A 27,007-nucleotide genomic window follows, 5' to 3' on the forward strand; every position below is an offset into this window, starting at 1 on the left:
GTTCTGAATACTTAAAACATACTTTTAAAATTCTGTCCTTATTTAAGGACAGAATAGGCCAGTATGGAATCAGAAACTGCATACATATAAACCAGGCTCTTTCTGCTGAGGTGAAATCATCTGAATTCTCCAAGAAGTGAAGAACTGTCTTAGATTCTTCATTTTTAAATATGGGTCCTCATTTGTATCACCAGCACTGTTAGATCATAGTACAGATGTATTTGGTCATTCAGTTCAGTTGTGTGCAGCTGAAAGATCAACCTTTCCTTGTTTCTTCAGGATGTCACCTTATGTAATCTCTTCTACCTGAGCAAAATTACCCTGGGAAAAGTATTTAATACTCTGTCTTTCATGTTAAGGGGCACTTTGCCTACAAGATGAATTTAGTGTAGGCTGCCTCAGCAGCACTTTTGATGTGTGGCAACTGGTAGGATCAGGCCTTTTTTTTGGTCAGGAGACCAACTAACCCCAAGAATTACGACATTTCATTTAAAAATATATCAGAGCTAAGCCATTAGAATAGTAAACAATTCCCGTTTGCTGGCAAAGAAGTCTTTTCAATCTTACTCAGCATTTTGTGTCAGATGCTGAATGTCTGTGGTCATAATCTCAAATTCCTGTTTATTTTCAGTGAGTCAACTGTTTTTTCTCTTTTTTTTTTGCCAAAAAACCAAGTAGTTTCACAGGACTTGGTTTCCCTAGACGTCATGCTTCTCACGAGCAACAGGGCATAAGTCACTTCTTGCCTTCCTCAGTGCTGAGGTCATGAAAACCACTCTGATCACTCATTTCTCTCCTGTTTCCTTCACGCTGAATGTCCTTTAGAGCATACCTGACTATTAATGGCTTACTTCACAAATGTAAAAAGTGCAAAAGCCATTCCATTCTTGTGCAGAAGAATTCAGTGTGAAGGAAATCAGGAAGCCAAACAGTACATGGGAACACAGGTATTTTTGAAAGGTTGGCTAGCATAACTCATTGAAGTAAGCTCTGTATGACTGTGAAGCCACCGATATTATATATTCTATCATCCTCTATCAGTTTTAGCATTTTGTCTCTGTATTTTGCTGGTGTGAACAATCTTTTCTCTTTTATGACAATGAACAGAGTCCCAGCTTGATTTTATATGAGCAAATCTCCCTGGGGACTTTGCAGACTCACAGAACATGGAGCTATTGTTGACTGGGACATGACAATACCAGACCAGTGGAATATACAGCTGCGAGCCACAGGGCACTGCTGTTCTGTGTTGTAATTTCCTCCAGTGGACTCTTCCAGTGCGCAGGGGAAAAATCTCTCTTTTCAAAGAGGCTTAAGTCTTAGGAGCTTATGTACTTACTTAAACATCGGGTCCAAGAACTCAAACAATGCCAAAAAAGTTATGTGACTTGGTCCTGTCTTATGCTGTACCAGCTGTGTACTGAGGGTTAGCCTGGCACTGAAGTGTGAGTCTTACAGATTGTGCGAGATACACCAGCACCAATGAATTAAATAGTGTTGTGGGATGTGCCTAGGCAGTGGCACTCCATGATCTTAGGTCATTAGAATCATCCTCAGCAAGGTTTTGATCCCACACAACAAATAGACTCCCAAAATTTCCTAGACAAGAGCATTTCCAGTTGTGGCCATCATGTTTGTGAAGGCAAGTGGGGTTAATAGGCTGTGGGCTCTCCCAAGAGGATTGGCGTCTGTGCTGGAAAAAGATCTCTGTTATGCTTAATTTTCCAGCATAGATGTATTCCCCAAGCTGAACTCTTATCTCAATGATTTCTGTAATTGTGATCTTCACATTTTACGTTTACAATAGCTGGTATCTACAAATGATGCTGTTGCTTCTAAATCTGCTCCAGGGGATGCACAGCACAGCAGGTTAGAACCAATTACTGTAATGCCTTGCTGTCTGCAAGTCTTTTGGCTTAACACTGGGTTAAATCCAATTTTTCCATCTTCCTTCTGAGATTGACGCAAATGATGTGAGACCTTCTCTCTCCATCAGCACCTTCCAGTGGAACACCAGAACTGATAACTGCACAGGCAGGACTTGGGAGCCCCAGCACACGGATTTCTGGACAGCTAACATAGGAAAATGGAACTTCCCTTTGGAAAAAAATAAAAGCACTGACAAGTTCTTGTGCTTTTGGAATGAAATTTAAAACTCTTTTTTCCTGGATGGGAAGAGAGAACAAATACAGTCAACAGCATCTCAATCCCAAGAAGCCAAAAGGAGTTTTGTTGTTGATATTTTTATTAGCAGACTGCATATATGAAATGAACCACTGTTATAAAAATTGGTTGGATGGTTGCTTTTTTCAAATTTTACTCTTCAGATACAAATGAGGCAAACACTCTTCTAACAACCTGTCTTATGTCAGAATACAGCAAACAGGTGCAAGTTTCAGAAAAAGAGAATAGCATGTAGGCAGTCATCTTTAGTCATTGCATCATTCATACCTAAATCTACAAATTTCCTATACAATAAATAAATTTAAGGGAAAAAAAAATAGAAAAGGTCTACCTTATTCTTTGTGCACTTTGAGAGTGCCTTGTTATTTAAGCACTTTGGCAATGATGTTTTCCTGATGTTTTCCAAGCTCGATTTTTTTCCCCTGTGTTTCCCTTCCATTCTTTAACCCTATATCAGACCATGGAAAAATAAAATTGAAAAGACGAGGTGCCTGTGGAACAAAAGGGAAAACAAAACAACATGGGTGTGGAGAACGTAGGGAATCTGCAACAGTGGATTCAGCTGTAATTTAGTGCAGTTTGTAGCCTCATTTTTCCAGACTGCCCAGCGAGAGGCCACATTGCCCAACTCGTCATGTTTCAATGAAAGACAAACCCATGACTATTGCAGCCAGGAAATGTTGACATAAAGGAGTTACTAAGAAAACCTGAATGTTAGTCATTCTGCATGTTAGACACATTGCAGGCAAGGTCACACAAGCTGTATTCACATTAATACCACTGCTTTTTTGTCTTGACAGTGTCTATGACAATCAGGCAAAATGGTTTTTTTTTTGTCAGTGCAAAAAATGAAACAGCATTTTCCTCAAACACTTTGAAAAGAAACATGTTGAGCCTGTAGCATGGTTGTATCCTGTGAATAGAGAATGGGTTTATTGCAAGGAAGGGGGCATTGCAGAGAATTGCCAGAAGGACAGATTCAGACACGTGTGGGCATCTTCCTCCCCCAGTTACTATAATTATTATGCTTCTAATGCCCACATTAATCCTGTATTCAAGAATTCTCTCTTAGCATTGAAAAATCTGCACAATGAACTGTCTATGAGACTCCATCAAGACTACACCACACTTTGAAAAAATCATTACTGGAAGTAGGAGTAGCTGGATATATGGAAGATTGAACCAGTTAAATTCAATTAAAGGGAGTTACTATTGTAGGCGAGGGCTCTGCGGCATGAACCAAGGAGGAGAAAGGCAGAGTTAGCTGTATAATTTGAGCAGGATCAACAAGGCAAGGAGAGGGATGGAAAAAGGCATGAGCAGCTGTGGGACCCCGTACGGTTGGAGTGGTATGGGTGGGTTCCTCCCCCTGAGGTGGGAAAGGAGGGGGTGGGTGCCACTGCAGGCCACAGGACCATCTGCCTGCTGCACACCCGGGCGGTTTGCATGAGAGGCAGTGAGAATGTGAGTTCCAAAGGCAGTAAAGCTGAGCCTGTGCACCTGCCTTTGCAACCCAGTCTGCTATAAGTCCCTTGCAGGGACCTTTGGTTTCAGACCAGTTTCTATTCTCACTCTTATGTTCCTCTATTAGCAGCAATTCACTTTCCATGATCTCCCACTATCTGAAGACTGGAATATGGCTGTATTCCATTGCTTTATTCAAAATAAAGGACTCCAAAATCCTTTTAAAAACATGAATATACAAATCTTTGCGTCAGTTCAGTGAAGATGAAGATTATTGCTCACAGTCAAGAAATTTGGGGCAAACAGAAGATAAGGCGTAGGTGTTTATTTAGCCATTGGTTTTTGATACCTTCATTTTTAGGCCCTTAATAAGTGTGCAAATGGTCCCCCCTCTAAAGCACTTCACCTAAAGATGTTGACTAAATCAATGCCAGTTAGGATCAGAAGCCAGGATTTCTAAAATCTTGATCTCCATATTTAGCTACCTCTTATTATCTATTTCCTCCTTTTCAGAGCAAGTGATCACAGAGGAACCATATATCTACGCATTTTCCAAATGATGTTAAAAATCATGAAAATACTTGGGGTTGAACTGATATGTGAGGATTGTATGGACAAAATTTTAGTTCCTTCCCTTATCATTCCTGCACACTGCTAAGGTTGAATCCTTGAATCCTCTGCTCTCTTAATTGATACTGGAATACGAAATGTCCCTTTTGTTTAAAAAGTGATTACTGCACCAACTTCAACTGAAGTAAGCATGAATGAACCACAAGCTTATATTCTACTGTGAAAGCAAGTGACCATCTGTAGTTTCTGGCTAATGAAAGGGGTAGGTTTCATGATGGAGATATTAGGCAGAACTAACCGTGAGTATGTGTCATTCATTATTCACTCTGAAGTTGAGAAAGGAAAGCTAGTCTGCCTTTCAAATTTGAAAGCTAGAGGCCACATTCAAAACATTTTCAAGTTATCAGTAAAATTAAGGTTCTTACATCTGCTATAACCCCCTAAATATATAAATGCTGTGCTTTGAATATGTACAGTTCTTGCCATTAGCAATGTAATCCGAGTATTTCAGGGTGTTGAAAAACACCCCATTTGGAGTTGCTTATCTTTCTAATTGAACTGCAGATAGGTTTCTGCTGGGATGGTATTATCATCTAATGACTCTGAAAAGTATAAAACTACTGAATTACTGAATCTAAGTTAAACTCCACTCAGAGAAAAGTAGAAAACCCACTGCAAATCTGGTCTTTGTTAAAATAATTTTTTATTGTCAATTTGTGATTTAAAATAATTTTCTCAAACCTGATTTTATTTTGCTGACATTTCATGCTTATTAAGATACTGCATATTTTTATCCTGGGAAAGGCTCATCTTTTTTATTTCTTAGGCTGCAGCCTAACAGTGTTCTTCCCCTGTTATTTTCCCTATTGCAATAATTTGCATTGTTTTCATCCTAATGGTTTAGCTATCACAATTCAAAATAGCAGTGTTGAAAGATACGTGAGCTTTTTTAAAAGGAATCAGCTTGGTTTTATTTGTATTTTACCTCATGTAATTTGACAAGCACATTTATTTCCAGACTAGGAATCTCAGGACAGGCTTACAGCACCGATCATGTGGATCTTAATATTAGAAATACAGCAATAAAGGAAACTTGACATTAGGGAGTCTCACAACACTTTTGTCTGAAAAAAAGAAAACAAACACCAACCAGAAACCCTCCACTGTTTAATGGTTTAAAAAATTAAGTCCATTCATTATGGAAAGGTTACTTAGACTGCATATGCCCCAGAGATTCTGGCTTCTTTACCAATTACTCTGATAATTTCCAATGATATGGACACCCGTTCTCTGGATACACAGTTCAGACTATTTCTTTATTTAATTGAGGATACTAAATAGCAGCCAGATGGCTGTTTATTACAAGCCTTTTAGGAATTTGAGCCCAAAGTAAGAAACAGAGTATGCTTTTCTCCATTTTCCAAGAGCATGAGCTGCATACATACTATGAAAATGCAGGACAAAACAGCTATAACATTTTCCTCCAGTGTCATAGACATTTCTTTGCTTTACTCTTTAAGGTGAGGAAATGTATTTTGAAAAGCAATATTAATTTCTTCTGTTTAGAAATGGGCAAACACCTAAAGTGCCTCCACATCAGGCCATAGGAGAACTGTGCTCTTGGAGCATGGCACTGTGAGGACCACCCTTGCTGGGCTTTGCGCAGGCAACCGGCTGCAGCCAGACGGTTATTTGGCTCTTCCAATAAAAGTATTCGTTAACAAAAGCCTGAGGAAGTATAAGGCAACCCTTCCTGCTCTGCTTTTTTCTTCCAACTCTTCAGCTCCCATCCCAAACCAAAGCCTTACTAGACTTCAAGAAAAACATCTGCGGTTTGGGTGCACTGGGGCCAACATCTAAAATCTAAGGTATTTTCCATTAGACCCCAAAATGCCTAGCAGAATACTTATATAATAGCCTAATTCAATGAGGTAAAGAGCATACTGCAGCTGTTTTGTTATTTTAGGAGAGCTTTAGGCACCAGCCTGCCTGTCAGGTGCGAGACAGGCAAGAGCCTAATGATCATCCCACCACCTCAGAAGTCCATGTATTCATGCAGGCAGTACCCGCCACTCCTGGAGCCAGAGACTGGAGATTGTTGGGATGGGAAAAAGTAGAGGCCAGGAAGGAAAGGCTCCATGTGCTGTGCCCAGAAGGATGTGCTTGGGCATCAAGATAGGCCAGCCCATTCATTTTCTTTTCTCTGAGAAAATGAGGTGGGTAGGATCTCTTTGCTTGGCTGCTGGTGTTTCTTTTCTACCTCATACTTTCACCAGGGCACTTCTGCTTAACAAGGCTTGACTCAATCCTTGAGTTCATAAATTTTCAGCTTTAAGTCTGTTTAGGCCTATTAATGCATTTGTGTTGCAATACGTATTTAAGAAAGACTTTCAGGCTTAGTTTGAAGTTTCCAAATAGACAAAACATGATGATGTTCCCAAGTATGTTTTTTGCATTAGTTGAGCTGGGCACTCAGAAATGTTTCCTGTTATTTCTAAATTTCTTCACAGTCAGCATCAAACTTCACTCTGCCTTTTTTTGTTACCTATGTTACCTGTTAAACTTCCATAGGCCATCATTAAGCCAGATCTTGGTCATTCTTTTGTAAAGGAAAATAATTGCAGTTTATTAGTCTTCTCATAAGATGGAAAGGTTTAATTTCCTCAAATATTCCCCCTCACTAAATCACTATGGTTTAGGTTCCTTTCCTGCTTCAACTACTTTTCCAAACATGGACATCAGCACTGAAAAATCTGCTCCTTTTTGCTCCCATCAACGCAGTACCAAGATAATACTTCTTCCTTAAGCCACTAGAGCCAAGGATTATCCTCTTTGATGTAAAACACTGGACTGCAGATCAGAGTGAATTGGTTTTCTACAGTCATCTGTAGTCATTTGTAGTTCCTGTTCAGTGTCACTGCTTTCTAGGAGGAGGCAAACTCCACTTTGACTTACAGTCCTTTCCTTCAGATATAGTTGTTTGTGAACGTGGTTGGAGGTTTTTCAGAAGCCCAGTCTCCCTTTACAACTGAAGCATAGCAAAGAAAAAAGGGGGTCAAAGGAAAAAATTAAAAAAAAAAAAAAAACAACAAAAGAATGACTAAGAGGACCACAGGGAAGATGAGAGGGAGGAGAAACTGTAGCAGGGTGGTAATAGCATCTTTGACAATCACAGAACATGTTTTAAAACCTAATTCCTCATTCTTCAGTTATCTACAAAACATCATTTTACCTAATTGCTTCCTTGTAGCTGGTTTGGCCATTTCAGTCTTTCAATATATGCAACTCTGAAAACTTCCTTGAACTCTGAATTGTTCTTCTTCCTTTCTAGCCTGGTTTTATAAGGGAACAACCCCTATGCAACTATGCCATCTGCCTGTCTGCCTCCCAACTCCAGTTTCAGAGCAACAGCCAACTTGAGTCAACTTTGAAATAGGTCCAAAGTTCTCAAAGATGCTAAGTTCTTACAAGTTCATCAAAAATTGGCAGCGAAAAAGAGGAAAGAAGCCCAATTAAATATCTTATGGCGAGTGAAAGACAGACCCAACTTAGCATCTTCTCTATTTGAAGAGGCAGCAGCAATCTGGCCAGTGTATAGTCACAGTTTGGCTGGTTTGTCAGGACACACATAGTTCTGAATCAGCCACAGGATGCACTGGAGCTTTTCTGTGTAAGATATGTGGGAAGGAGCTGAAGGTGAACCTGAGGTAGGGCAGGACAAGGGCCTAGAAAACACACATCCAAGGGAAGCTAGATTTCTTTCATCTTGCTGCTCCGCATCTTCCAGTGATTCCTTTTAAAGAAATGACCACCTTGTTAATGAGGACAAGGAAAGGAGAACCACTGATAACTTTTGGGCTCAGTGCCAGATCATCAGAGGTTTTAGTTAGATATTTTACCAAAAAAAAGGAGTATCAGCACAGCTGAGACACTAGGAAATTCCATGAGATTCCACAAAATTCAATGAAGAGATTACAGCATCATGCTAATACACCTTCTGTGCCATCTTGTCCCAATTCATAGTCATCACCTCACACCATCTTTACCATATGTAAAAGGTGACGATGCAGACTGCATGAAATATTTGAGCTGGTTAAATTTTATACCAGCTTCCTATTAAATATCGTTCTCATTTATACATGATGAGGGGCCTTTCTTTGTGCTTAGCAATATTGTCCCTAACTTATTTGTAGCTTAGATACGTGCAGCTGTTTGTGTCACTTTCAGATGAACACAGAACCAGGTTTTGAAATGCCCTGACCTGAGAAACCTGATGGCAAATCACAAGGGATTTTGAAGTTGAACCCTGCACCCTTATATTATTACTCCTACACTCTTAAAAGCAGCATTTAATAAAAGTAAGTTCTGCAGCAAGTTTGGGCAGTGTTCTTTGAAGACTGTCTCCTGCATTTTTATAAACAAGCCAAAATACCTTCTTGTAAAGTTGTTCCAGAACAGCATGGGTTATAAGAAAGAGTGTGATTTTGTGTTGTACACATCTGAGAAAGAGACTCTACCGTGGTAGATTCACATCTGCTGCCAGTTGGGCTCTTTTATTGAATGTTAGAATAACAGTAGAAGCTGGAGCGTCAACAGGGAAACAACTTGTCAAGACAGAGCAGACAGAGATGAATATAACTCATCAAAACTTGAAAACTAAGTAAGTGTTGTTGCAAAAGCAATGGGAAAATGTGTCTGTTGGGTAACTGCTGTGTGACAGTAAAATGTCAGAAAATTTGTTTTGCCTGAGACTGCAGAGAAAGGCATGATATGATTTCTGTGGGACTGTTCATCTGAGAACTGAAAACAAAAAAATAAAAAGTTGTAAAACAATAGGAAAAAAACCCTTGTCATTAACATCTAAGGGCAGTTTTCTGGAGAAGAAAATTTATGCAATGCCTTTGTCCTAGAGGATTTGAATGCTTAGACAACACCACGCTGGGAGTCAGTGCCTTTGTATAAAAAAAAGATTAAAAATAAAAATTGCAAGCTAATGAGTGGGACACACAAACTCATCCACACAGTATGAAGGAATGTTAGATATCTGAAAAAGTTTTCATGGTAGCTAGTGAAATGTGCCTGGAGCTGCCTGAGCCAGCCAGAAGGAAGGAACAAGGTCTGAATCATGAAAACGAGGTTGGTTCCCAGCTGCAGGACAGGGCCAGTCTCCACTCAGCGTGGTCTCCCAGCACTCCTCAGTCAGTGACTCAGGTAACAGCTAAACCAGCTCAGCTGTTTTCCCCAGAAAGCCTGGAAGGTTTCCCTGTAGGGGAACATACTTTTTCTTTGCTTTATGCACACAGTAGTGGAAAGGGCAGAGCACTTGCCTGACTTACCGTAGTGTTGAGGCTAGTTCTCTGGAGAGCACCCTAAATGATGGTTTAGTCTCTGTCCCCTTGTTCATTTGATAGTTTCACAAAGAGCACCTATGGCTCACAGCTTTGGGCTCTCTCCTGGGAGTGGAGGAGGACACCTCTCTCAGTCACAGAGGAAGAAAGTTTAAACCTGGATTTCCCCAGTATTACATGAATGCCCCAGTCACCATCCCTACCTGCCACCACCAACTCTCCCAGAGTGTGGGGGGTTGCAAACACAGTGGTAAGGAAACATGTAGTTTAGTTTATTAACCTAGCCAAGGTGCCAACAGTGTTTGCTCCTGTGAGAGATCCCTCTGAGCTAGGTTTGAAGGAGCAAATTGGCACAGGGAAGTCACTTCCAACCAGCCAGGCTACAGTTCCACTGTGCAAACATGTGTGTTTCCAACACTTGTGTTGTTTTCAAAGGATGTAGGATTACTGTGTGTCTCCCCCCAAAGCAAGAGAGGCCATGCCATTTCCTGAGCCTGGGGAATCTTCAAAGGCAGATTGCAGAGACTTCAAGTCAGGCATCTCCTTCTCTCGGAGTCACATGTTTATGTGGAAGCTATCAGTCACTTGTGTCATCCATTCTAGCACGGGACAAAAAGTTGAGCTCAGTAGAGTGCTTTATACCTTCTTGAGATACTTGCTAGATACACCTTTGGTATTTATTCAGCACGTGCTGTGAGTGTAACCAGTTGGATGATTTCCCCATACAGCATCCAAAACACATTTCCAGCTACAGCTGCTCTTCACTTGCAAGAGAAAGGCAGTCAAAGTCTCAGTGGACTCTCTACTGGCCACACAAACAAGCAGCCTCATCATTTTTGCTGTCTTTTATTTATGATATCAATAGCTAAGAAAGAAACAGATCCATGCCTCACATCATCAGAAAAGAGTGTGAAGAAGGTAGGGCAAAATATATTTTGCTATTTATTTTAAACTATTCTACAGAGTTGCCCTTATGTGGCAGGGTTGGTTCGGTTTTTCCCAAAGCAATAAAAGTTGAAGAAATTGCCAACAGCAGCCATTCTATTACTTGAAATACACTTACCAACTCCAAGAGCTCTGGGGTTACAAAGACTTTCAACCATTTGAAGTAAAACAAAGTTTCTGTTCCAAAACCTGTGTACTGGAACAGCTTCTCATTGAACTTTCACATAAACTAAAGAATTGGTGACTTCTGACCAGTGAGCATTAAACCATGTAACAGGTCCATAACAGAGACAAGTAAATCTCCTAGGCAGTCAGACTTGTTTGAAGAAAATGACATCCACAACTGACACCACCATAAGCTGTCACTGAGGTAATGGTCAAAGCTGGGTTCAGGTATGTACATCCAGCCGATAAAGATTGTAGCTCTAACACCTGGGAGGTGATGTACTGTTTATAGCTAAACTTCTACAATTGCTCCTGGCAGAGGCTCTGATTTGTGTACATGCTTATATATTCTTGTTCTGGATTTATATTTCTCAAAGAATAAAGATTTTGGGGTTTGTTTGTTGTTGTTGTTTTTTAAAAAAAAAGGAAGTTAAAGCAGAATGTGGGTATGTCTAGGTTTCTTAGGAAAGTACTGCCCTCTGCTCACAGCTGCCAGCCTGAGAATTTCCCAGCAGGGTGGAAGTGGGGAAACTGTGAAACCAGAGGAGAGTTCCGCTACCCAACAGCCCCTGAGAGCAACTCCTTCTTCTGCAGCTGCACTCCTCAGGACGCAAGAGAGGACCTCTCCCTGACAGCTGAAGCAGTGCAGAGCCTGGGCAGAGTGAAGGCTCTTGCCCTCTGCCTGTGAAACAGCCTGGTATGACATGAAATAGGCTGCCAAATGGCCAAGGTCTGCCAGGCACAGTGCCTGCTGTAGCTGAGCTGGGTGTTGGGGGAAGAAGCAGCTGCTTCCCAAGCTGTGCCATCACTGAGGGGCATCATGAATCCACCAGTTTAGAAACTTTCAGGCTTTCTGGGGAATCAGTAAATGGAAGTGGGTATAGTGTGTCTTTCAGTGTAGCATGCAGGTGCAGATTAGAGTAGGCCACAACACAGATCAGTGGTGACCAACTGTTACCACCCCATCAGCTCTTGAGCAGCACACACAGAAGTACTGGCCTTCTGAGGGCAGATCCCATACTAGGAACCAAGGAGTGCCCAAGAGACATCTCAGAATCCCAGAAATTAGCAGAACAGGGAAGGCTAAATGAACCCAAGTCCTACAACCAGGAGCAAGGTGATTTAGGGAAGGAAAATGGGCACCTTGTCTCACTGATGGTTATAATGCAGCATTCCTAGCAGTGTATAGGACCTGGGACGGACAATACAGATTGACTAAGAGATGCTATGAAGTATGCAGTTGTTTGTTCTTCTAGCAGATTCATCCCACTTCTGCTTACTTCTACACCTGGTCTAATCTTAGTCATAGAGCTGCTCTTCAACAGTATTTGGTGCAGCCATGTATAAGCGAGATCAGTCCTCAAACTACTTTCATTTCTTTTAAGAACTGAGCTCAGGTCCATCTTTATCTGCATTAGTTACCTCAGTGTTCAAAATCAAGACTTCTGTTGCCTTACTTATAAATACCTTTCAGTGTCTACAGATAACCAGATTTACCATTAATCATTAATTGTGATTACAATCAGTCAAAACTTGGGGCAAGTTCACCTTGTTTCTTTCTGCACTTTGATCAAGACGTTAGGAACATTGCAGCTCTATTTTTAAGGCAATATTCATGCCACCAGGCTTTAACATCTGAGTTACACCCTAGGCAACTCGGCTCAGCCAGACTGGGCAATGGTTATACAAGGAAGGATTTTAGTGATCTGATCTGATGAATCCCCACAACTGGACTTCTTGACAGGCAGCCACCTTTGTAAGTCAACATTCAAAATTTTCATGCCATAGGAGATTTGTTTACTTCTACTAGATCTCCTGCCAGCTGCAGAGGGAAGCAGAAGAAAAAGCAAACTGAGCTTCTAAGTTTTGCCACCCCCCACAAGCACAACTCTCCCCTCGAATGGGAAGAAAACTCCTCATGTTGATTCTTGCTTTTCCCTTTCTCTGGCAGTGAGGTGAGCTCCCCAGGCAGCGTGGTGGATCATAGCCCGCTTCCCAGAGGCACAGCCCAGCACGTCACCCCTGCCTTTCAAACAAGGCCATAGGCCTGCTTCCAAATGACCTTCCCTGTTTAGAAACTCCATCTAACCCCAGAGAACTTGTCTCTCTCCCATCCTCCTACCTTCCCCTGCCTCTCTAACCAACCGCTGCTTCAGCGCCCCTTGATAGCAAAGCAGTTTCCCTGGTGGCTTTGCATGTCCGAAACCAACTTCCTACATGCCTCTCCCTTACGGATTCAATTTCATTTTGTTTTGGGTTTGTGTGGCAAGGTTTTGGTAGTGGGGGGGAGTTACAGGGGTGGCTTCTGTGAGAAGCTGCTAGAAGCTTCCCCCTATGTCCGACAGAGCCAATGCCAGCCGGCTCCAAGACGGACCTGCCACTGGCCAAGGCCGAGACAATCAGTGATAGTGGTAGTGCCTCTGTGATAACATATTTAAGAAGGGAAAAAAGTTGCTGCACAACAGAAACTGCAGCTGGAGAGAGGAGTGAGAACATGTGAGAGAAACAACCCTGCAGACCCCCAGGTCAGTGAAGAAGGAGGGGGAGGAGATGCTCCAGGCGCCGGAGCAGAGATTCCCCCGCAGCCCCTGGTGAAGACCATGGTGAGGCAGGCTGTCCTCCTGCAGCCCAGGGAGGTCCACGGTGGAGCAGATCTCCACCTGCAGCCCGTGGAGGACCCCACGCCGGAGCAGGTGGATGCCCGAAGGAGGCTGTGACCCCGTGGGAACCCCACGCTGGAGCAGGTTTTCTGGCAGGACTTGTGACCCTGCGGGGACCCATGCTGGAGCAGTCTGTGCCTGAAGGACTGCAGCCCATGGAAAGGACCCACGCTGGAGCAGTTTGTGAAGAACTGCAGCCCATGGGAAGGACACATGCTGGAGAAGTTTGCAGAGGACTGTCTCCCATGTGAGGGACCCCACGGTGGAGCAGGGGAAGCATGTGATGAGTCTTGCCCCTGAGGAGGATGAAGCGGCAGAGACGTGTGGTGAAATGACCGTAAACCCCATTCCCTGTCCCCCTGTGCTGCTGGGGGGGTTTAGGCAGAGAATCTGGGAGTGAAGCTGTGCCCGGGAAGAAGGGAGGGGTGGAGGGCAGGTGTTTTGAGATTTGGTTTTATTTCTCATTACCCTACTCTGGATAACTGGCGATAAATTAATTTTCCCCAAGTTGAGTCTGGTTTTCCCATGACAGTAATTGGTTGAGTGATCTCTCCCTGTCCTTATCTCAACCCACGAGCCCTTTGTTATATTTTCTCTCCCCTGTCCAGCTGAGGGGGGGGGGGGGGGGGGATGATAGAACACCTTTGGCGGGCACCTGGCGTCAGCCAGGGTTAACCCCCCTCACATTTATATGTACCTGTATATGAAATACAAACTTTTGAGTCCTCCAATTATTTTTTATTCTCTCAAGACTTTCCTCATCAATGTGCTTTCATGCACCATACATAAAAGTTGCTATGCAAGATGAAGTTGTACAGTGAATTAGCTGGAGCAAATCACAGTGATCAGTCACACAACTTATATATTGCATGTATTTATTCTTACCTATTGTCTGTGTTCTTGCAGGAAGTTCTGATGCTCGGTACCATCCAACAAATTTATGAGACCTGATGCCCCTCTCACTGTGATGCCATGCAAAGGTTTTGCAGCTAAAACCTCAGTCTGTGAACAACTTCATGTCTAAGTAGTGCTTAACAACATGTATAAAGCATTACGACAAAAATAACCAAGCAGCAAGACTGGAAATAAGGAAATGATCACGTAAAGCAAGCATTTCACCATACAGGGTCTCCCTACGAACAGATGTGAAACTACAAATTTCACCAGTTGCAATGAGAGAACATTTTGTTCTGAGACTGCATTTCGGATATGCAAGCTCTGGCAGGAATTATTAGCTTGAAACAAGTGAAGATAAATTAATAGTTTCCATTAAATATGCCAAGACAATTATTTTCAGCCCATTTAAAAATATTCACAGAATGTACTTCAACATACATCACAAGGACTGACTTGAAAAAAATGGTGCAAGCAGGACTGAGGCCTGTAGCTCAGGGCACATAAGTAGATTCACTGCTGAGTTTGGCCTTGCAGGTGGTAACAAGCTACTAAAGCGAAAGTTGTAGCTGGCCCTTACTAATACTTTAATAAAAACATAAAAGGTTTATGACCATTTCTGTCCTATTTTCTTCCCAAACCAACGTTTTCTGAGTTGTGGGAGGGCTGGGGGAGCAGGACATGACCCTGAGCCCAAGCACCACTAGTGCTGACACAGATTTCTGCGCTCAGGTCACCGAGTCACAGCATGGTGAAAGCTGCTCCCCCGGGAAGCAGTATTTCTGATGTTTCAAGAAAAAAGTTCCTTTTCTCAAGTTACGGGAACAACTACAAACCAGCTAGGTTCTGATTAACAAAAAATCAAAATCAGGTCAAATAATGCATTTGGTGGGAGGCTGGGGTGAGTGTGTATTTTTGATCGAGATGAAAATCAAAGACAGAACAGCATTAATGTATTATCATTTAAGAATTTGGTATTTCAAAATCTTCTGAGCGTGTTCAGTTAAATAATACAAACACTTACTGAAACAAACCCAGAGCAGTACTGTTTGAGCAAGTTCAAATCAATGCCTTTATTTTGATGTTACATTCGTACAAGTGCTGAACACAGCCAGGTAGATGCATGATGAGACGTCTTCTCTTTTTCCAGCCACATGCATTATGTTAGAGGCACAACCCTGGACACTGCACAACAGTGATCTCAGCACATGTGCAATTTAAAAAATAAATATCAGAAAACTTGGAAGAATGTTGTTAGTGGCAATGGGATCCTGTTGTGTTTCTGCACCAACTGCAGTACTTTACAGGTCTTCAAAGAAAGCACAAAAACATAAGTGTGTGGATTATAAACAAAACAGTTTATTGGTTTTATATATGTTTTCAAGGTACTTTCATGCTGCAGTTTAGAACTCCATTTGGTAAGAAAGTGAACCTTCATAAACCCCATCTTCACTAAATAAAACGCACAACTTCAAGGTTAAATGAAACAACCAAAAAATTCAAACCAGATCCTGACCATAAGCTATGTACGCTCCTGGAATCACAAAAAGAATCCAGAAGTACAAAATGTTTTTCTTGGGGATTTTCTAGATTGACTGTTATTTAGGAAATCCATGATGAGATTCATCCCAGCGAGTTTTTACCATCTCAAAGCTGGACTTCTAGCCAAGCCAGTGACCTCAGCTCATCCAGAGTTGACCCCTCTCACCTATATTAAATATCTCTGTAAGAACAAGATGAACTGTCCTCTGCCAAAGACTATTCTGTTGTCCACAGGGAAAGCTTACATTAATGCAATGAGATTTTTTTTTTTTTCACCAGGGATTCAGGGTGGGATATTAAAGCAAATCCATATGTAGTTATCAGTTACAATAGTACCTCTGCATTTTGTATGAAACCCAGTAATCATTGATACAATATACTTATATCCATATAAAGTTCTCATCAAAACATTCCATAATATGGCAGGCGTTTTGGCACAGTTGTCTCATCGTAGCACCAACTGAACAAGAAAACTGATTAATTAGGAATTTAGGCTGGTTTTATTTAAAAAAAAACAACAAACAAACAAACCAACCTCAATGCTTTAAAAATTGAGCCCAATGCTCAAAATACAATTCCATAATGCCTGTTCTATTTGAAATGAACATCTGCCGTCAGCCAAAAGCATTCTGGAAACAGAGAAAAAGACTTATGCCCATTACGCTGAAGCCAAAAAAGCCAGCACAAATCTTACCACTTTGTCTGTATTTTTCGTGTATCATTTCTTGCTCAGAGCATGCAAATGCAAAACTCAAGAATGCCCATTCAATTTTGGAATTCTAACTGCATTGCTGCTTTTTTGACGCAGCTGCTATTATGTTGTGGTCTCATTTTTTACCTTTGCCAGCACTACAGCAGCCCTGCGTTCCATCTCCACTGCACACTGAGCACGACGACTTTAGGCACACCTGTCTTTACAATACGTTTAGCAAAATCTCATTAAGCACCCACTTCATTTCCATATTTCTGTTCAGTCTGTCACAGGTCCACAGTGTGGATTTTGTCACCAGACTCCAGCAGCTTTCAGCACCACACTATTTTGGTAACGAATTCGAGGTGTATCACCGGGTCTTCTGGTCAGTACTGGAGTATGACACCTCTTTTGCTGTTGACAGGAAGGTCTCAGTGGTAGAGAAATGTGAGATGGGCTTCTTTAAGCATCAGGGAAGTGCTGGGATTATAATTCTTTACTCCTCCTTGGACTGAGGCCTTGGAGGAAGTGTAAAGCGATCAGGTTCCTGCTATCAGCTGGAAGGCATCGGAGGCAGGCTGTAGCTGACAGCTGGGATCTGGAGGAAGCTGTTGTCTGCTTGGCATTAGTAGAACAGGTCTCAGGAAACAGCAAAAGGAAATGGTACAGCTGCACCTCCACAAAGGATGCTGGGTTGTCGCTGTGATGGCTGGCAGCACCACCTCTCTGGCTGAGAGTTTCTAAGAACAGTTCCAAAGATTTTCTTTGGAAAAGCAGAAAAGGTCTACAATGCAGGTTTGTAGCGGTCCACCTGGGACACCTGAACACCCAGCCTTTTACACTGATGGCACTGCTTGAATTCAAACCTGCTCACACTGGCATCAGGTAAAAATGGTAATGACAGAGAAATAAAACCTGTGCATCAGGGTTCAAATACATTTTAGTTTGAGCATATAAAGTGTTCATATCTTTAGTCTCTAGTGCTCCACTAACTTGACTAGCTGAAGATGTGGCTCGAATATTTTCCACTGACATGGACTACTCTCCTTGAAGTGGGCTCTGAAAAATGCATTGCTTCAAAACACACCACAATCATGGCTGACCATGGCAGAGGTGGTAAAGATGAGAAAGACTGCCCCCACTGCTCCCATGTTTAATTCCCAGAACACAGCAGTAAGCAGAGACATAGTCTGGCCCTCCTCAAGGGTGAAAATTTCTCATAATTGAAATACATAAATGACAGAAACATAGCTAAAAATCAACAACAAAAAAACCCGATCCAAAACATAGTGTGAAATGAATAGCACCAAGGATGTTGAGGCCCACACATTTGTTCTATAAAAGTGAAAACTGCAGTACCTAGACTCAAAAAATGATATTCCAGTGTTAACTGAGTGCAGTGCTGAGACTGCATCCTGATACTGAGCATGGTGGCTTTACAGAGAAGCTCACTGGAAACTGTAACAATACAAAAGTACAAAAATAGATGAGAAGTTCAGTGGTTAGTAAGAGACTGGTTATGATCACAGCACCATTCCCCTGAAGTCAGTTTGCTCTCTAAAGTCAACAAGAATTTTGCTGCCGTCCTCAGCAGAATAAAGATTGGACCTTAACTGGAGACTGCACATCACTATTGAGCTTGGATTTCCAAAAATACAAAAATATTCACTTTGCAGGGAAATTATTGCACGTTTTACCACCAGAGCAAAATTAGAGTAGGCAGCACTTGTCATAGTGTTTAAGGCACATGTGTTTGGTGTTCTGGGAGATGAAGTATAAATTGTCAAACTTCAGAAGGGGATATGTACTTCCTTGCAGGATTGTTTCTGTCAGTAGCTCCACAACAGACAACATTATGCAGCAGAGGACTTAATTCTACTGCCATCTGCTTGAATGCCCAGACTCTAGGGAGAGTTGTGTTTGCATCACTGAAGGCGGAATTTAGCCCTTTGTCAGGAGCAGGAAATTTGGATATGCTTGCACTTCCAGACATAACCTAAGCCTACAGGTAATTCAGCAGACAGGCTGAATGGCAGATACACAGTTTTTGCCATGTGTACTAGAGGTCATGGATGCATTTTACCAGTCTGCAGACATTAAAGGCTAGAGTTCAGTATCAAATGAGGAAAAAGAAAAAAAAAAAGAACAAACAACACCTTGCAGTAAAAGTATTTTACCAGAATCCTTATATACTGTCACTGCTGTACTATTGTTGCCGAGTTGAATTCTAGATTTCCAGTTCAGCGACTTGGATGAACACCTGTCAAAATAATCACAGCTTGCTTTGTTTAGTACTGGCCTCTGAAAACAGCCTTTGGGTCAAAATGACATTATTGAGATTAGCACCTTGGCAATTACTTACAGAAAAAGTTGAAGTTTTTCAAATAGAAAGAATACCTTTATAGCAAACCTGGTTCTTCAAAAAAAGTAATTATATTAAAAATATATAATCCATGACAGAACATTCTATTTTACCCCTGTCACGAGAAATAAAAATATTACATACACAGGGTGCACTCAAAATCTATGGGGCCAAATTCTGCACTGAATTAAGTGGGAATTTTGCTGAAGTACCAACTGGAAATCTTATTTTTTGGCCATTGTAATCCGTAAGATTTTATTATTATTATTTCACAGGTATTTGGATTTCATCTAACAAACAGTGCATCATTTGACCCATAATAAATATAAATAAAGAATGAATTACATGTCAACGACATATACTCTCTTTTCCATACTATCTCAATTAGCATGACCAAAACTGGCCATAACTACACCCAGTACTGATTGTGCTTCAAAGTTGGGTTTGTTTTTCGACAATACTGGATCATTTCAGGATCGAGGTTTAACCAGCTGTTTTGCAGAGACTGTTCTACCGTTGGAGAAACCACTGCAGGAAGCAGCTGTTCACTTCTTACTGCCATGAATGCTGCGGCTGTACTCCTCTCAACCCCCTTCAGGAGCGGAGTCACTGTAACACTGGGTACCGTCAAGCTCCGTTCCAGACACCAATCTGGACTACTGAGGACTGCATCTGTCTGACTTTTGACAAGCGGTTTTGTCTTCTCTTTCTTCTGACACATTAGCAAAACACACACAGAAATAACAGCAACAATAAGTAGCACAGACACTAGGACCAGGGGTATAATGATGTACCAAGGGTTTCTGCTTTCACCTCCCTGTTCTCTGGGACTCCTGGCATTAACCTGAGTTGTGGTCTTAGTCCCTGCAGATCCACTTGTTCCCATTGCCAGATTTAGCAATAGACCTTCCTCACGTAGATTTCCCCAGTGATTCTGCCCTGGCCACAGGGATGGTTCAGTCTTCTGTGGTGCTACTGTAGGCTCTTCATTCTGAGAGGAGGCTGGCGCCTCGTTCTTTGAGGTAGCGTGAATTTTTAAAGTGGTCATGCTGGTTATGGAAGGCACTTCAGTTGAAAAACCCTGTGCAAGTGGAGGACTGTATGGCACAATGGAATACTGAAAATAGCCAACAGCAGGCTGCACAGCATCTGCCCTGAGTATAAATGTGAATGAGTCATTTAACAGATCAATGCCTGTCATATTGGTATCTATGTCTAGAAGCACAACACCACTATCAATGTCAGCCTGTGTGAATGTCAGAGTATCTTCGAACACTGCATCATTCACGAACCTTTTCTTCACAATCCTTCCATGAGATGGGGGTACTATCACTTCAAATCTAGGATTGCTATTTGTCAAATTAGCTAGCTCAGAAGCATCCAGGTCACTGTTTCTGAACTTATAAGCTGCTTGATTTGAAATCTGCATATCAGGTACAACTTGTACTAAAGGCTTCACTGTGATGTTCAGCACTTGTCCTGTTAGATTGCTTTCTGCAGTGAAGAGCATAAACTCCAGGACTTCTTTGGATGCAGTGAGATTTGTCAGGTGGTAAGACAGCCTTCCTGAGCACAAATCTGCTTGCTCAAATTTAGTAACCTGCTCATTTCCAATCATCAGATGCCCGTATTTGAGCGGTTGAGTTATTTCATACACAATATTAGTGCTTTTTCCATTTGTGACAGCTGAAAGCTGCACATTAGTAATAGTGACAGATGTCTGGCCCTGTGGAAGTGCAACATTGGTAAGGTTGACCAGTACAAGAGCGATTGGTATGACTTCAAGACTGAATAGTTTGTATAAAGGGCGATGTTTACCATCAGTCACACTGAAATAAAACACCCCAGAAGATGAACTTCCATCCTGTACAAACCAAACTTTACCACTGTCAACATCAGCTTGTGTGAAATCCTTTATGGAGACACTGAGATTGCTTTTCATTGCTAAATAACCATTATTGGGGTTGCTAACAATGGTGTATTTGAGCTCGGCTGGGGCATTATCTAGGTCTTCAACTTTCAGATTCTCTGATCCCAGCACTGACACATCTCCCTGCAGGACTTTCAAGTGCAGCCTTTTAGTCTTCAATTCTGGAGCTTGGTCATTCACTGGAACAACAGTGATATTAAACATCTCCTCTAAAAAATCGCTATGGGGCTTTGTTGCAGACTTGCTCTTTAGGTTTAACCAAACAGCAAAAGTGAAATTGTCATTAAGTGATTCAGAATTATCATGTATGTACACAATTCCAAATTTGTTCAGTATGTATTGGGAGAAGTTAGGCTTTTCTTTGGTAACATTTCTTTCTCCAACAACAATCATGCCATGTTGGGGTAAAGATACAACTTGATACCAGACTTCATACATGGAGCGCTGTACCTCAGGTAGCTTAATCAACAGATTCGAAGCATCTAGGTTTGTTTTGTTGATTAATACTCTACCTCCTTCCTGGACTATGGCACCTAGCAAAACAGAAAAGACAATCTTAATAATTGACTATTTTATAGTTGCAATGTATCAGAAATTAGATATCAAACACTGATGATGCTCAGAAAAGTTTCTCCTTCATGGTATCCTTGATTTCCAAATGTCAGGCTAAAAATATATTACCACTATTTTTAAAATAGTCACATATAAGAGACAAGATTTTCTACTGATGCATACATTAAGATTAAAGAAATATCAGTTATCTCACAGCTTCTGAGTGTTTCCACCTACCATTACAGCAAAATGGAGAATACCCCCTACAGCAGTAGGAAGGAATAAACATAGGTAGTTAATCTCATTTTTAAAGATGCAGTGATGCAGTTTTCCAAACTACTATCTACACTACACACAGAAAAGCATTCTGGTCATTTGTTACTGAAGAGAAAGTAGCCTTTGTTTTTTCACATTTGTTCACTGGAACCCTGACAGATCCAAAACAATTTGGAGCCCAAACTGTACAGCATCTTTACCTGTATTTGCCAGAAGATGACTGTTCTGATCATGCCTGGTAATTTCATAAGAAATGACAATATGGAACACCTGTAGGTCCAGAGCTGATGGTGGAGAGGAGACAGTAAAGGTAAAGAAATCTTCTGCACTCCAGCCAGCTGACTCATCTTGTAAGTGCTCATACATGACCACACCTTCATCCACCTGTTTCATGTAAAGAAAAGCCATAGGTATAAGAGGAGAATAATTTTAAACACAGAACTGTAAGGAGAGAAAAAAAAAATCTTAAGAACATTGTTCAAGAGACGCCTTTGTACCTTAGTCCACACACAGTGTATATAGAGTCATAGAACTGTTTATGTTGGAAAAGACCTGTAAGATCATTCAGTCCAACCATTAACCTAGCACTGCCAAGTCCACCACTAAACCATGTCCTTAAGTGCCACATCTATGCACCTTTTAAATACCTCCAGGGATGGTGACTCCACCACTTCCCTGTGCAGCCTATTCCAATATCTGACAACCCTTTCAGTAAAGAAATTTTTTCTAATATCCAATCTAAACCTCCCCTGGCACAACTTGAGGCCATTTCCTCTCATCCTATCACTAGTTACTTAATAGAATAGACCAGTACCCACCTCACTACAACCTGCTTTCAGGCAGTTGTAGAGAGCAATAAGGTCTCCCCTCAGTCTCCTTTTCTCAAGACTAAACAGCCCCAGTTCCCTCAGCTGCTCCTCATGAGACTTGTGCTCCAGGCCCCTCACCAGCTTCGTTGCTCTTCTCTGGACACACTCCAGCACCTCCATGTCTTTCCTGTAGTGAGGGGCCCAAAACTGAACACAGGACTCGAGGGGCGGCCTCACCAGTGTTGAGTACAGGGGAACAGTCACCTCCCTGCTCCTGCTGGCCATACTATTGCTGATACAGGCCAGGATGCCGTTGGCCTTCTTGGCCACCTGGGCACACTGCTGGCTCATATTCAGCCGGCTGTCGACCAGCACCCCCAGGTCTTTCTCTGCCAGGCAGCTTTCCAGCCACTCTTCCCCAAGCCTGTAGCGCTGCATGGGGTTGTTACAGCCCAAGTGCAGGACCCGGCACTTCACCTTGTTGAACCTCATACAATTGGCCTCGGCCCATCGATGCAGCCTGTATGTAACTTACATTGAGATTATCTTGCATTTCTCTTCTTCTTAAGATGGATTCTGTTGCCAGACAAGCTTACTTAAGGTAGGTGAAATGTTACTGAGCATGAATGCTTCATAAAGGCCTTATGTGAAGAACAAAGATATAAAACATTGAGAAATTTATCTCAAACTAGCGATGGTAACGGTGAACAGGAGCTCAGCTGGACTGTATATTTAGTGAATCGGAGTATCATATGTCTAGGGTTTTTTCTTTATAAGGATACTACTGGGGCTGGTCTCATTGTCCTGAAAAAGCATATGAAAGACTGAAGGCTTGAAAGGGACTTTGATGCAGGTATTTCATGGTGAATAGCAAGAGATACTTGGTAAGAAACTACAGAAAGCAGAAGGAGGTGCAATTACCATCGAATTACACTCTCATTTATAACCAAAGAGCTGATGGTATTACTTAGTGGAAAATTTCTATATCACAACAAGAAGGGGATTCCTAAGAGACAGGTAGGAACCTGGCCTGTCCTATACCTGCCTTCACTGACCTTGCAGATCATCATACTCAAGAGAATCCTATCAGTCCCACCGTGAGGATTTAAGCCTCAAAGTACTGCAAAATACTGCAGCAAATCTTCAGAGAAACACATATTTATACAAGATACAACCATTTACCTCTTTAGGCCCCAAAGCAAAAGGCAGTATTTTCAGACTAAGATTCTCATCAGTTGGAACTACACCCAAACTTTAAGATCAATACCGTAATACACTGAAACTGCAATAGGATTCCTAATAACCACAAGACTAGAACACTTACTAAATCTCATCCAGTCGATTCAGCGTCTTGTCTGCTTGGTAATTCATTCACTGACCTGAAGAGAACACAGCTATACCTATTAAATCCTTGGCAACTTCCCAGGCAACTACTGACCTGTCTTGCATGTGTCAGTTTATAATTGCCAGAGATAACCCTGTCTGAGACGGTGCTGGTTCTAAGTTTACTACTTGTAACATACTCTACACAGCTTGCAAACACCTTGAAGGAACTCATTAGCACATATTCCTATCACATATGCTTGAAGGGTGTGAAAAAAGAAAACAAAAGCAGCCCTGCTGCTATCACAGATGAAGCACTTAGCAGAATCTCAGCTGTGACTACAGAGAGAGCTAATCCTGAAATTACTGCAATAGCCCCCACTGAGATCACGAGAGAAACAGGGCTTTCAGGGTCAGTTTTCTCAGCAGCCTCAAAACCATCCCATCTTACTGTCTAAAAAAATTCAGACTGATGTGATAAAATCCTATATGCACATCTCCAAGATTATGCTCTCCCTATACTGATTTAATTCTTAATGGCTATCATAGGACAAAACAAATAAAAATTATATTAAAAGGATATGTTGGTTCAGGATAACTTTCCAAAACATGCCTCTAGGACTTCAAGTTGGAGAAAGCAAATTTTTATACCAAGAACAGGCACAATATGCATCCTTTAAATTCAGCAGTGTTTAGTATCAATCTTAATAGGGTTATTTTTTTTCAGCTGCAAGCCCATGCTAATATCTGGGCTAAGAAGAGAATGGAATTAGTGAAGATTTCTGTGTTTACCTCTGTAATGACTTTAATTATAATGAAGAAATGACTTTAAATATAATGAAGAAACTGTGGCTTGCTGCAAGATGAAAATACGTCTAAGATACAATAGAAAGTACTGACAGAAAAAAACCAAACATCATGTCAAAAACTGTGTTATTCAAGTGCGTTTAACACAGAATTAATTTTCTTATATTGGCTGAACAACTGTCCATGAAAAAACTTCTTGGAATGCAATAAAGATTTCAATTCTTTTTTTTTTCTTTTCTTTGGCAATGGAGCAATAAACCACAGGGCATAGGAAGAGTTCAGCACCATAGCAAAAGTGCTAACTAAGCTAGCTTAGTGCTAAATAAGCTAGCTGCATAGTACTTTTCAGAAGTGAAATTTCAAGCTCCACAATACAGAAGAAAGTCAATGAAAACCCAAAAAACTAAACTAACACAAAATATTTTCAATTCAAATCAGATTTACAGGCTTCCTATTACCAAACAGAAATTGAATGTTTTATTCTCCATTACGTGAGAATATACACTATTTTGTAATATCAATGTCATTTTCTCACTGATATTTAACTTCATGTGGCTACAACATGCTAGACAGTGAAAGTTTATTTAGGATCTCTTTTCTCTCCCTTATACCTCATTCTCTACCAGAATAAATAGCAAGCTGGTTAGGATACCTTAATTCTACCTGCAGTAAGTCACTTAGCTCTATTTGTTTGAAGTGAAAATGGCCAATACAAATACCTCCAACAGAGAAGAAAAGCATACACATTATTACAGCTCAAATCCTTACACAATTTACAAAGTTCAAAGGAAAGTTAGCTATACATTAGTAAGAACTAAAGCTCTAGAGAATAAGTGGCATGTTCTGACATGGCACTGTCTGATAAACATATCTAAAGATCATATCCATAGGCAAAAACAGTGAAACTTTAGCTGCAAGATTTTCTGTCTGACATGCTTAACTGTTTCATCTAATGCTCATAAAAATCATACATTTTAGGAACAGAATCACAGAATCACAGAATCATAGAATGGTTTGGGTTGGAAGGGACCTTAAAGATCACCTAGTTCCAACCCCCCTGCCATGGGCAGGGACACCTTCCACTAGACCAGGTTGCTCAAAGCCCCATCCAGCCTGGCCTTGAACACTTCCAGGGATGGGGCAGCCACAGCTTCTCTGGGCAACCTGTTTCAGTGTCTCATCACCCTCTCACAGTGAAGAACTTCTTCCTTACATCCCTCTTTCATTTTAAAGCCATTACCCCTTGTCCTATCACAACATGTCCTTGTAAAAAGAAGGGAACAGTGTCATTATACAGTTCACCTCCCTCATAATGTAAGACAAAACTCAGCAACTATTGCAATAAGAACGGTAACATAATGCGAATAGAACATAGTTTTAAGAGAAACATACTGTGTTCATCTTGATTTAAAAAGTTCAAGTGGAGATTCATTCCACCACAGTCCTTGGTCAGGTTGTTTCAAAGTTTGATGATAACTAATAAAAACACCAACCTTTTTTCCAGGTCCTACTGGTCAAGTTTCAATTTCTGACCACTAGATTTTTTCATTCCTTCCTATACTAAATCAAACAGCCACTTTTAAAATCTGTAAATGTACATTAAGACCAAATTATCTCTTAATTTTGACTCCAGCAAAGTCAGAAGACTGAGCTCCTTTTATCTCCCCCACATAGATTTACTGAGAATAACTTACTGCACGCAGAGCACAGTTATATTCAGATTCTGCACACAGACATTTCTTTTCAGTTGCAAAAGAATGTTTTCCATCAAGTTACATGAGCTGCCACACTTTACTCATTCAAGTATGAGACCCTGTATCACAGTTAAGATTCTTTAAACACTTAATATCACAGCCAATCAAGTCAACAGAAGTCCTCTTGGGAACACCCATGAGGACTGTGTACAGCTGAAATGAATCTGATACTTGGACTTTTCACAGAGCAAAAGGCTACTCCTTCTGCCAAAAACTAAAGGCTTCCAACCTTGGACTGCTGGTTAATGGCACCAGAACAGCTCTTCTTGAAAAATACTGCTACAAGCAAAACAGTGGAAATTGCCAAGACCCTGCTAGTATCCAAGCAGAGGGGAACAAAGGCTCCTCTTGCCTTCATTACTAGATGCCAAATACTTAACGACATAGCAAATCTGGGTGATTGCATTGATGGGTCACATACGCCTGGTTACTTAACAGATATAAATGGATCAGACAAAGAACAAGCAACTGAGATGCCCTTTGAAGTAACAATCTACCCATGAACTACTTATTATAAAGTAAATGCTTACCATAGACTGTGTAAAACTGAGGATTTCCTGAGTGGTATTATCAGAATTTATTCTTATCAGCCTTCCAAGTTTTGGGGAAGTTTTAATCATAAAAGTTATAGTTCTGTTCCCTGCATTGGTCACATCATTGGTTACAGCTTTCAGATCATGTCGTGAAATAGGTTTTCTGGAACCTAAAAAATGTCAATTACAAGGAACACA

At 41.2% G+C, this 27,007-nt stretch overlaps 1 protein-coding gene across 2 annotated transcripts in view; it reads right to left on the minus strand.

The window, feature by feature from the left end:
* Nucleotides 1-15,567: 15,567 nt before the first annotated feature.
* LOC142027281 (chondroitin sulfate proteoglycan 4-like) overlaps nucleotides 15,568-27,007 on the minus strand; it is a 45,322-nt gene continuing 33,882 nt past the window's right edge. The window contains exons 8-10 of one of the 2 annotated variants that reach the window (XM_075021137.1): nucleotides 26,807-26,979; nucleotides 21,784-21,967; nucleotides 15,568-21,288 (exon numbers count right to left, since the gene is read on the minus strand). In XM_075021137.1, the coding sequence (XP_074877238.1) occupies nucleotides 19,235-21,288; nucleotides 21,784-21,967; nucleotides 26,807-26,979 (2,411 nt within the window). In that variant the 3' untranslated portion in view covers nucleotides 15,568-19,234. The remainder of the gene's footprint in view (nucleotides 21,289-21,783; nucleotides 21,968-26,806; nucleotides 26,980-27,007) is intronic. The other variant, XM_075021138.1, reaches the window with a different exon arrangement.

Source organism: Buteo buteo, chromosome Z (assembly GCF_964188355.1).
Source record: "Buteo buteo chromosome Z, bButBut1.hap1.1, whole genome shotgun sequence".
Classification (NCBI taxonomy): domain Eukaryota; kingdom Metazoa; phylum Chordata; class Aves; order Accipitriformes; family Accipitridae; genus Buteo; species Buteo buteo.